Here is a 12,232-nt window from a genome sequence, read left to right as displayed (position 1 = left end):
TTTGGAGGAAAAGTTTATGCACGCCTAAAGAATAAGATGTATTCATCGTATATAGTTTATATGAATCAATGCAATTTGTACAATTTATAAATAGGTCCAACCGTCTGCTATGTTTATTTATTTATTTATTTTTAAATAATTTTTTATGATAGAGTTTTATTCTATGACGTTCGTTTTTAATGATTGTGTTCATTATCATCAGACCAAGGTAACAATTGGTTTTTGGTATAAACAAAAATTGAACTTCAAATCTCTTATTCAACTATCAGATACTTTACCAATTAAACTAACTGAAACCCACATCTGTTTGTTATGTTTATGATATTCTTGATAGCCAAACAAAAAGTTTGTTTGAAAGGCTGTAAGTATTTATTTCTCTGATAGGTGGGTTATTAGATGCCCAAATAAAGGCTGTATTTATTTCTTCCACGACTTGGTTAATTGGCTTGTTAGGGAGCCTTAATGTGTTTGCACCAAATATTTTGACGATTGTGGACGGCTTATATGAACTGAAAGCCACAAATAAAGTTTTCTATAAAAATAAAAAAATAAAAAAAGCCACAAATAAAGTCATATTAAAACTCCCAACATCCAACTAAAAACAATAAAAATCTCAAGCCAATATTGAATTGGTTGAATCTTCAATCCATTGAGGGGCATATAGTCATGATTAGGTAAGTATTTTATTTATTAGTTTAGTCACACGAACTTGTGTTAAAGACAATAGTTCTAGGACAAGCGGTTGAAAATGTGCCAAGGAGGGTGAACAACCCAGACGTTTCGTTACGCCAGTCCTAGTCCTCGTCCTAAACTCTCCTTTAAATAACATAATTATCCAAGAAGTCGGTTTGTGATTTCCATTTAGAATAGAGAGAGTTGAAAAGCTCATCTACCATGGTGCAGAGGACTGTCTTGAAGGTCGATATTGCATGCCAAAAATGCAAGAAGAAGCTTCTCAAAGCGGTTTCTTCACTACAAGGTATATACGATTGATCATATTTTGTTTGGAATTAGAATCATGAGCCAACATACATGTAAGGTATTAATTTTTATTTTTCCACCTTTGGTTTTTTCTCTCATCCATAATCCCTATGGTCATATGATCATTCAAAGCCCATACATGTAGCTTAAGGTATCAATTTTTGTTTTTTTGTTTTTTGGGATGAAAATTCTGTATGTGAGAGACTTTAAATAGCGGTCTTTGTTACGGTCATCTCTAAATTTTCCTTCAAATTGCAGGGGTTGATAAAGTTGAAATTGATGAAGGCAAGGGGACTTTGACTGTAACAGGAAGTGCAGATCCATATGAAATCATAGTACGTGCAAGAAAAACAGGGAAATTTGCTCAAGTGGTGAGTATTGGGCCTCCTCCAGCTCCACCAAAAAAGCCTGATGAGAAGAAGCCTGATGAGAAGAAGCCCGATGAAAAGAAGCCTGATGAAAAGAAGCCCGAGGAAAAGAAGCCCGATCCGAAGCCCCCAGTTTTCTATGTGCCTCACCACTGCGTATGTGAGAGAGTGGGTGTTGTTCATATTGACCAGTGGCAGGAGCCCAATCCATCATGCACTATACTGTGACAATCCAATACATCACTTCAGGTCCATAAAATAAAATAGAAAAAGGATTATCCATCTCCAGCTCATATTTTCTGTGAAGAATTAATGTATCTAATCTATGGCTATTGGTATAGAATGATTGATTTTTTTCTATCTGGTTAAATGGTTCTGTTTTGTGCTGTGGCTGTTGGCTGATTTATTATTATATTTTTTAGTTGAATTGTGGGTTAATCTGATTTCTTTTTTTTAGTTTTGACAAAATGAAGAGAATCCCTATTTACATTGTACCCTGGTTCCTGACACAATTGGCAATCGTATAAATGAGTAAAACTAAAATATTTATATTTCCTATTTGAAAATCCTAAATGCATGGTGCAAGTCTGCAACCGACGTGGAGACTTTGACTTTCCCTAATCGAGCAATATGCCAATTGCCAATTGCCACGGTGCCTATTGTCACGTGGAGGTACCCAACAAACAATGATCCTCACTGAAGTCCAACGAATAGCCACGAGCCATATGCCCAAAGTTCAAATACATATACATATATTTAATATTTTTACAGGCCAAATTCCACTTTCACCCCTTAATGATGTCTTTAAAATTTACAAATCTGAGTAATATATATATATATATATTTCTGTTCAAAAATATATATATATATACATATATTGTGGGGTTAGGATTTGTGGCCCAAGTCCAAAACAATAGATTTGTAGAGCGTAGATGATAGAGCTAAGTTGATTATGGAATTAATAACGGTTGATTACGACCTCCAAGAATAAACCAGCATAAAGATATACGTAAAAACGAAATGAATTGAAATCCGAAGAGGTTTATGATAAATCGAATAGTAATTACAGTTCTTAGAGCTATCTCCCAGCCTTTTCTTTCTTCCCCCACTTCTTATCAAGAGCCCTTCTTCTTTATATAGCATCCTTCCCCATCATTCCCATCGTCCACTTGTTCTTTATCTGTGTCCCTGCTTGAATATATGTCATATCATGTATCTTCTTTAGTTTTTTGTGAGTGGCGGTAGCTAAGGTTACATTGTTCAGGGGTCTTCTGCACATAAATGCGGCCAGAAAAGTTGCTGCAGAACATTTAATACGGTGGTAACAGCTTTTCCTTTAGATATTTCTTCGTTCTTATCATCTCCAAACATACCCAGAGCTTATCTTTATCACTAGAGTTGCTAAGAAGATCATTCAGACATTCCACACGTTTGATTGATCAAGACTATTCGTATCTGAGGAGTAAGACCTCTTCGGACCAATGGTGACCTCTTCGGCTCGTACTCTTCCTTCGTTTCCAAGTATCTTTCTTCTAAATGGACTCCATATCATCCGGGTCCTTCTCTTCGGACACACAGTAATCCTCAAATAGGGCCCTAGGCCCACTACGTAAGGTTGAGCTTTTCCCCCCACATATATATTTTGGTAGAATGTTTAAAATATTTTATTGCAAGCAACACAAGTCCCAAATTAGAATTACAAACGCATGCTGTTGACAGTTGACAAATAAGCAAAGGAAACAGATCAACAAAGTTACAAGATAAGGGAAAGCCCATAATAAAAATATAATAAGAACATGAAATCAAGAGCCTTATAACTTAATAAGTTGCTATTTTTTGGTGTTTTTAAATGAGATACTCATGAATTATACACAACTATTGAATTATGCACACAAAAAAATAAAAAAAATAAAGAAGAAAAACACAAGTCGCAATAGTAGCCTCTCTCCTAGTCCAAACAAAACATTCTTTCAATAGAGAAGACAATACAAAGCAGGTGACCTACACTAGGTCTTTGATGGTTCACAATGGTTTTGTGGATTAGTTGGGTTGATGATATATTCCTTGGAGTACTTTTAATAATGACATTTCTTAACCTTTCCCTTGCATGCAACTTGAATTCAAAATCTTATTGCTAAGGCCTTAGCCGGCAAAAAAGAACAAAAAAATGGGACTCATAAATAGTACCAAAAAATGCAATAAAACCCTTGAATAATAGCAAAAATAAGCTAAATAGTAAAAAAAAAAAAACAGACTTTTTAAGCCAATGCCAAACGCACACCAAATCTCTTGTAGTTGTATGATCTTGTTCTGTCATGGCCAGAGCAACATTTTACTTTTTATTTTTTTGGAGTAATGTAACATTACAATTGATTTTACTAAGGCCTGTAAGGGACTTTACACCATTTCCTACCAAGACCGAACGGTAATTATGGACTTTGCTGCCCCCTCCCTTGAACTCTCTAGATATTTTTTGAATTGTGACCATCAAATCCCTAACATTTGTTTCATTCAATTGGAAGACTCATTCATTTCTTGCTCCCCGCAACGAATCCATGACTAAGGTAGTCAATAAGGTGAAATCCCTCACCATACCTACTGGTACATCAATTTAGTGTTTTGAGAATAAAGGATACAAGTTCCTTGGTTGAATTCAAAATGTTAGAAAATCTATACGAAAATACAAAAATAGTTGTTTTTCTAAAAATGATTCATCCAACTGTTTAAATTTAATTACAAAATCTAATTTAATTAGGCTGTGTTTGGCTCAATATAAAATGTTTTTCAAAGTATCAACTTTTTTCAGGTGAAAAATATTTTTTAAAAAGGAAAATATTTTCAATTTTTTGGTTTCATTCTAGAAAATATGCCAAAAAATGGTCTCTCATATTTAGTTTGCCTGTAAAATTATTACCGAAAAATATGTATATACGCCAAAAATTACACCGGACGGTGTCTCGGTTAGAGCTTCTCTCTCGGTTTGGATGCAAGTTGGAAAATTGAAGTATAATTCGGTTGAAAGTAAAATAGAAGTGTAAAAGATTTCACAATAAAAGAGCCCTTATTTTATGGTCAAACTGAAATTGACCATATTTTCTAGTTCACCCAAACACTGGACGTGTAAAATATTTTCTATATATGTTTTTCACCGAAACAAACTCACTCTTAAGCCAAGTTACAACATATAATTGACTGAAAAACAATATATATATATATATATAACAAAAACAAGAACAGAACAAATAGCTGAGGTCTCTCTCTGTCTCTTACCACAAAATAAATTCTTCTACTTGGCTTGTACCTAAAATTGGGGTATAGCATTAGCAAAGCATCTCTGACAGACATAGACTGACTCATACGGTGAGTCGGTGAGTCGGTTGACACTGACAACGGATAACATAAAGATCTTCCTCAATCCATTTTCTCCATGATGATATATATATTATAAGCAAAGCAAGCCAGCCTTGCACAATTTTGCACATCAACTCCGAAATCCGAATCTCTAGAGCTTTGAGAGTTAAAAAATGGCGGACCGTAATCGAACTCTCCGAGTTTTCTGTGTTGGAACGGCCGATACAAAGCTCGACGATCTCCAATTCCTATCCAACTCAGTCCGAACCAATCTCAACACCTTCTCCAACAACTCTTCTCTAAAGGTATATATACATGAGGCCAAATCTTTTGTACCACTTTTTGTACGCCGCTTCCACCAATCACTATTTATCACGTTTTTATTTTACTTCCCTTATAGAATAACTGAAATTTAAAGTGGAAAGTAACACATAGTAAGTAGTGATCCGTCGGAACATTGGGTGATACCTAAAAAGTGGTACAGTGTATTTGGACTCTATATATACAGTACACTTCCTCTAATTTCCTTTTTTATTTTCAACGTGTGTTCCTTACATGTTTGGTTGTAAGAAAATTACTAGTGTTATTACAAAAAATAAAAGAATTCTAATATAGTGTTTCATTCTGTGAATTGCTTCAGAGATAAATAGTTTTGATATTTATTATGTATTTAGCTTTTGGTATTATATTAAAGTCAAAGCACAGTGAGAATCCAAATTGAATTTAAATTAACTTTTAATTCTAATCTAATTTTTGCAATTGTCGTCCAGTTTAATTTTTCATAATTTTGATGCCAAGTCACCCATTCATAATACTTGGCGCGTAAGCCATTAAGGCAACCTCACTCTCCTATTGTCGAAGCCCGAATGTGTGTTTTCGTGCATAACCACGGGTTACAACTTACAACCTAGTTTTTGTTTAAATTTGGTTGTCTGATTCCTTAAATCTTGTTTTATTTATTTATTTATTACTGTATAAGTAATATTGCCAATCATTTCTGTATCTTAAGATCTATAAGTAGGAGGTCTACCAACTTAAAGATTTTATAGTAAAGATAAGGCTTCAAGTGTAACTAAGTATGACTTTTTATACCTATCAAATTATCAAAGTTCATTGTCACAGTGTAGCTCTTTTTAGGGCCATATCCTCTGTTATAGTAGGGGCATCGAGTTTAGCCTCTTTCCTACTTGATTTTTGTAAGTACGTGAAATAATTTCTGAATGTTTCTTATATTGAGTAACACAACATTTTCTTTAGTTTTTTTTATGTGGTTCTCTAAAAATGTAGGTCAATCAAATAAGTAGGTTACTTTAGTTATTTGTTTTTGTTGTGAAAAAAAAAAGAAAAAAAACTATGATTTCTTAAAGTTTAACTGATGAGTGATTTTAATTCTTGAAGTTTAAAGTGATCATTTTTAGTCCATAGACAACGTGAACAATTTAAAAACTAACTTTTTCATCACTCCATGGGGGCTAAATGTGATCACTTTAAACTATAAGGACCAAAATTATTCATGTTTAGGGACCAACAATGTATTTTGGCCAGAAAGCTAATTTGCTCTTGTTTTTTGTTAAATTGCTCATGGAAATGATAGGTACAAGTGGTGATTCTTGATGTTTCTTCTGGGCAGAAGGAGATTGAGAGTTTGGGAGATTTTATATTTGTGTCAAGAAAGGATGTTCTCTCTTGTTATTCTGAGTCAGTTGGGCAAGCCCCAACATTGCTTCCGGATGACAGAGGCAAAGCTATTGCTATAATGAGTAAAGCACTTGAACATTTCCTTAAGAAAGCTCATGAGGATGGTGTTGTTGCTGGAGTCATTGGTATTGGAGGCAGTGGAGGGACATCTCTTATATCATCTGCCGTCAGAATTCTTCCGATTGGAGTGCCTAAGGTCATTGTGTCAACAGTAGCTAGCGGTCAAACGGAACCTTATGTTGGGACATCAGATTTGATATTGTTTCCATCCATAGTGGATGTTTGTGGGGTTAATAGTGTAAGTAGAGTCGTGTTCTCAAATGCTGGAGCTGCTTTTGCTGGAATGGTGATTGGAAGGCTTGAGAGATCCAGAGATTTTTCTAGTGTCAATGAAAAATCTACGGTTGGTTTAACGATGTTTGGGGTTACAACTCCATGTGTAAATGCTGTCCAAGAAAGATTGCATAAAGAAGGTTATGAGACCTTGGTTTTTCATGCCACTGGGGTAGGGGGAAAGGCTATGGAGTCTCTTGTTAGAGAGGGATTTATACAGGTACCTCTCTTTATACAATCCATTTGCATCTAAAACTCTAGATGCTTTGTCAAAAGAAGTGGATCTTTTAAGTGTTTGGAAGTTGGCTATAAAAAACTTGAACCTTCTCATATGTTGGTAGTTGGGAAATTCTAAACAAAATTTTTTTCTAGGTTGTGTTTTGACCTTAAATTTCTAATTGAATTGATGAAGATGTTAACATCATCAATTTTAGGTGACTTAAAACTTGTCTTAGAATAGCTAGTTGAAAACAATGAAACTCATCCGCTTAAGCTAGAGATGGGTACTTATATGTTTTATATTTGAATGTTTCTTCTGTTAATGTTGGTACTTAAAAGCCGATGATAAATTTTCAAACTTACTTTTATGTCATATCATGTTATAATGGTGTACATCGAATAAGAAATCTTTAATTGACTCACAATACAGACTTTTATTGAGTATTTTCTGATTTATATATCTTTCTTTAATTCTGTCTGTCAAGGTGTTCAATATGGGTTGATGAGTTGGTGGAGCCAGATTATTCAATCCTTATAATTTCTCTGTTTTTTTTTTTTTTTAATCCTTTTTTCCCCTGCTTGGTGATGGCTTCTTCCTTTTATATATTTACTCTTTTCATTTTCATTTTACTTAGGCTGTTTTGGACATCACAACAACAGAGGTCGCAGACTATTTAGTTGGTGGTGTCATGGCTTGTGACAATTCCCGCTTTGATGCCATTATAGAGAAGAGGATCCCATTAGTCCTAAGTGTTGGAGCCTTAGACATGGTCAACTTTGGAGCTAAAGATACCATACCTTCTAATTTTCAGCAAAGAAAAATTCATGAACATATTAAGCAGGTGATGAGTCTCTACAACCCTTATTCTTCTCTTTGATCTTTGTCATTTTATTCTGGCATTATTTAAGGCATTTTGGTGCCTCGATTTTCAAGATACTACTAAAAGTTATCGTCTTAATGTTAATTTATACATATGACAAAAGAGGTTTCATTTTCCTTGTGATTCTAATGGCAAAACAGAATCTCTGATCTTTGTGTCTCTGCTGGAAGATTGGAATATCATGTTTTATGCCATAGCAATTGTTTAATACATCCTCAGCTCTGATGAAATTATATATCAGAGTGTGTATGACAGAATCTATATTTCCGTTTTCAGGTTTCACTGATGCGAACTACACCAGATGAGAATAAAAGATTTGCTGAATTTATAGCAAACAAACTAAACAAGTCATCATCAAAGATCTGTGTTTGCCTGCCACAAAAAGGTATCTCTGCTCTGGATGTTCAAGGGATGCCCTTTTATGATCTTGAGGCTACTAATACTCTTATAACTGAACTACAGAGACTTATTCAGACAAATGAAGATCGACAGGTATCATTATTGCTCATTGACTAGAGTGTCACAATTTGAACCTTCTCTTTGTGCTTGGGTTTAATTGCCATAATCTCATACAGTAACTATCTTTGTTTACCTTATATAATTAAAATTTGTTAGTGTTTTATAGGTGAAGTTGTATCCTTGTCATATTAATGACTCTGAGTTTGCAAATGCATTGGTTGACTCATTCTTAGAGATCAGTGCTAAGAATTCTAAGGATTCCAGTTTTCTGCAAATTGCTAGTCCTGAAGCCAATCAAGAATTTCAGGAAAATACTGTTTCCAAGATGAATTCGTCAAGCTTTGGGGCCATTCCCTACAGCCCAAGTGACTTCCCAGATGCAAGGCCAGGTTTAGTTTTAACACTTGAATTCATATGTTATGTATGAAAGTACAGCTCAATAAAATGAGGCCCTGGTGTTGTTGTTGGAAAGTAGTAATTGCTTGTTTTTGTGATAGTATATTGGTGTTAAATTATTGATTGTCCCAAAAGATTAAGCTATTAGGATATGATAAATTTAATCATTTAATCAATACTTCTATCACTCCCCCTTATGTATGAGCTGAAACTACCTTTTAATAGGTGAGGCCTAACACGTGGGAATTTAAATAGGAGGTAGAGTGGAAGAGACAGGGATTGAACTCAAAATCTCCTGCTCTGATATCATGTTAAATTACCGATTGTCCCAAAAGCCCAAATTATTATGGTAAATTTAATCATTTAATCAATACTTCCAACAATTGAAAATCCTAATTGCATTGTTAATCTTTCATATAATGGATGCATATGTCATACTGTATTGTCTATACCTTTGCAATTTCCATCAATGTAGTCTAATTTGTACATGTCCTGTCCACTTGAGTGTCTCTTTTTAGAGATAAAATTTTTTGTGAAAGAAAAAAAAGAAAGTATGCAATTTAATTTGTGATTTATATTTTATTATGAGAAAAAGCATGTCAATATGTATTACTTGATTTCAAATTAACTAAGAAAGCAAAATAAGATAAACTTATTACTTATGTATCTCAGGGTTTCAATTACCAGCTACCATAGTAGTGAGGAATAGATGTTGTATGTCATGGTGGACTCAGGGCTAACCAGTTACCGATTATTTTTGCTACAGAAACTTTACAAAGAACCAGGTCAATATTGCAGCAGCTGAAAATTCAAATAAGTAAGGGAATCCCAATATTAGGAGCTGGTGCAGGGACAGGCATATCTGCAAAGTTTGAGGAGGCTGGTGGTATTGATCTGATAGTGTTGTACAATTCAGGTCGCTTTCGCATGGCTGGAAGGGGCTCCTTAGCTGGCTTATTGCCTTTTGCTGATGCAAATGCTATAGTACTTGACATGGCCAATGAAGTGTTGCCAGTAAGTTTCAACTGCTTGCTTGAATTAAAAGTTGTTTACAAGAGATCTTTGTTAGGAAGCTTTTTATTAAATCATCTGGAAACATTGTCTTAAACTTCTGCTAACTTTCAATTACGTGACTAAGCATGTATTCAAACTCAAATTTCAAAATTTTGAATGTGAAACGGTAAAAGGAGTTGAGGGAACTAAGAGTCACCATGTTATATAAGAGGGAGAGTGGATCATCACCAGTTTGTGGCAATTTTAACCAGCATCTGACTCAAAAGAAACTTTTGAATCCTATGAATTACAAACTTGAAATTTGTTGAATTTAACAGATCATAAGAGATGGGTTGAACATCTTTCTTGTAACTTGTTATTAATAGCAATCAACTGGATTCAGGCTGTAAAGGTAATATATTTTAATATGGGGTCATTTGGTCAATTATCAACATTTTATTTGCGTAATAGGTTTGTGGATATATTTACTTAACTCTTTGTTCTGTTTCAGTTATCTTCTATGTCCGCTCATATATATATATATATATATTATGTATAATGTATTTTATAGGATGGCCAATATAACTTAAAGTAAACACGGAAAGACTTGCTTGGTTATGTTTCTCAGTCAATTTCTGCTCCCCCTATTGTAAAATTTGTTACTGAAATGGAGCTCACAAGCATGTATAGGTGGTGAAGAAGGTACCAGTTCTTGCTGGAGTCTGTGCTACCGATCCTTTTCACCGAATGGATTACTTCCTAAAGCAGGTGGAGTCAATTGGATTCTCTGGGGTGCAAAATTTTCCAACTGTTGGGCTCTTTGATGGCAATTTTAGACAAAATCTTGAAGAAACAGGAATGGGATATGGGTATGCCCTCACAGAAACTTTTACCCTCATTTATACCATTATGGTGTTTTTTGTGCCTATTAAAGCTATTATTTTTCTTGTTTTAATGATCAGCTTAGAAGTTGAGATGATTGAAAAAGCACATAAACTGGGTCTCTTGACAACCCCATATGCTTTTAACCAAAATGAAGCCGCAGAGATGGCAAAAGCTGGGGCTGATATCATAGTGGCCCATATGGGACTAACAACATCTGGCTCTATAGGTGCACAGACAGCTGTATCGATGGAGGAAAGTGTAGTTCGCGTTCAGGCTATAGCTGATGCTGCACGTAGAATTAATCCTAATGTTATTGTGCTCTGTCATGGAGGTATCTAGCAAATATTTGCTTCTTGTTATGAAGACTGTTGCGAAGTTTTGGTGTTTCTTTAATTCTGAATTTGGCTTCTTTATACACTGGCATGAAATTCTTTTAATTAGTTACTCCTTTGCGTGTGTGTGCACGCCCACACTAGCATTAACATATTTTCTGTGTCTTTGTTAAAGTAATCATTTATCTTCTTTATGGTAGAAAATAGTTTAGATCCACATACTGTAGATTGAATGTTATAGAGCTTTTCTTACAAATTCATATTCTGGATTTGTTCTTATTCTCCAATTATGCTAATGTTCTAATTTCGATTATTTATGTTTATATTTTCTTATAAGTGGAGGAGGGAGATTTGAACCTAGGATTTCCCTGGGCAATGCCATTGAGCCACAAGGCTCTTGCCGCTATTAATCTTATTTATAGTAACAATATGATTATTAAACTGTCAACTTTGGCATCATGCTTGGGCTCATCCTGACTCCTGCTTTTATTTTACGTTGATTTTTGTGTATGGAAACTTTCAACACTCAAAAGCATTTTCAAGGTTGTTTTTCGTTTGCCATTCTAAATGTTCTTGGTTCCTTAATCAACATAATCTGCAAAACAATCTGGTATACTTTGCAGGTCCTATATCTGGTCCTAGCGAGGCTGAATTCATACTGAAGAGCACGAAAGGAGTGCATGGGTTTTATGGTGCATCAAGCATGGAGAGATTACCAGTTGAACAAGCGATAACAAGCACCGTCCAACAATACAAATTGATTTCCATTGAGTAAAGGTCACTGTATCTTTTCTTGGTCAAGTCCTGTGCTCTATGTATTGTGATATTGTCTTTCTTATCATTGTGAGAATGCGAAAAACTTGGATTTGGGGTTTTGTTTATCAAATAAGCAAATGAGCTTTGTCTCAAAGAGGCACTTCCTCCTCCCACTATAATAGGTGGAGGGTGAGATGGTGGGTTCAAAACCCACTAGGTGCTTGTGTAACAAACTAATAAAAAAGATTTTCTTTTACTTATAAAATAAAGAATTTAATATCAAATAATTTTCTTAAAAATGCATACTTTTTGTAATCAAAGATTTAATTGGATTAATTATATATGTTAGAAAATAATACTTTGCTAATGCTATACCCCAATTTTATACATACTTCTGTTTAATTATATATGTTAGATATATATATATATATATTTTGTAGGGTCTCGTTTTGTAGCTTAAGCCTAAATGATATGAGATATTGACCCAATGAGTCCAATACAATAAATTTGTAGAGAGTGGGTCAAAGAAGTAGGCCCCTTATCACTTTAACAATAGCTATTATGGATTTAAAAGATGATC

At 34.4% G+C, this 12,232-nt stretch overlaps 2 protein-coding genes across 2 annotated transcripts; both read left to right on the top strand.

Moving 5' to 3' along the window:
* Positions 1-804: 804 nt before the first annotated feature.
* Positions 805-1,776, top strand: LOC112035134 (heavy metal-associated isoprenylated plant protein 43). The gene is made up of 2 exons (XM_024067967.2): positions 805-979; positions 1,240-1,776. Exons 1-2 carry the CDS (start codon positions 895-897, stop codon positions 1,575-1,577), a joined length of 423 nt encoding a protein of 140 aa, XP_023923735.1. The 5' UTR covers positions 805-894; the 3' UTR covers positions 1,578-1,776.
* A 2,798-nt stretch (positions 1,777-4,574) lies between these two features.
* On the top strand, positions 4,575-11,951 carry LOC112035133 (toMV susceptible protein tm-1(GCR26)). Its single transcript, XM_024067965.2, has 9 exons — positions 4,575-5,005; positions 6,295-6,951; positions 7,586-7,792; positions 8,108-8,323; positions 8,457-8,679; positions 9,453-9,700; positions 10,370-10,548; positions 10,642-10,895; positions 11,520-11,951. Exons 1-9 carry the CDS (start codon positions 4,874-4,876, stop codon positions 11,669-11,671), a joined length of 2,268 nt encoding a protein of 755 aa, XP_023923733.1. The 5' UTR covers positions 4,575-4,873; the 3' UTR covers positions 11,672-11,951.
* Positions 11,952-12,232: the final 281 nt, after the last annotated feature.

Source organism: Quercus suber, unplaced genomic scaffold (assembly GCF_002906115.3).
Source record: "Quercus suber isolate HL8 unplaced genomic scaffold, Cork oak 2.0 scaffold_293, whole genome shotgun sequence".
Lineage (NCBI taxonomy): Eukaryota > Viridiplantae > Streptophyta > Magnoliopsida > Fagales > Fagaceae > Quercus > Quercus suber.
The sequence above is the reverse complement of the archived record's forward strand: the minus strand, read 5'-3'. Positions and strand labels throughout refer to the sequence as shown.

Coding starts and splice junctions, on each gene's coding strand:
- LOC112035134 (XM_024067967.2), top strand. CDS start 895: ATGGTGCAGAGGACTGTCTTGAAGGTCGATATTGCATGCCAAAAATGC. Junction 980..1,239: donor AGCGGTTTCTTCACTACAAG/GTATATACGATT, acceptor TTCAAATTGCAG/GGGTTGATAAAGTTGAAATT.
- LOC112035133 (XM_024067965.2), top strand. CDS start 4,874: ATGGCGGACCGTAATCGAACTCTCCGAGTTTTCTGTGTTGGAACGGCC. Junction 10,549..10,641: donor GAAACAGGAATGGGATATGG/GTATGCCCTCAC, acceptor TTTAATGATCAG/CTTAGAAGTTGAGATGATTG. Junction 10,896..11,519: donor TATTGTGCTCTGTCATGGAG/GTATCTAGCAAA, acceptor TATACTTTGCAG/GTCCTATATCTGGTCCTAGC.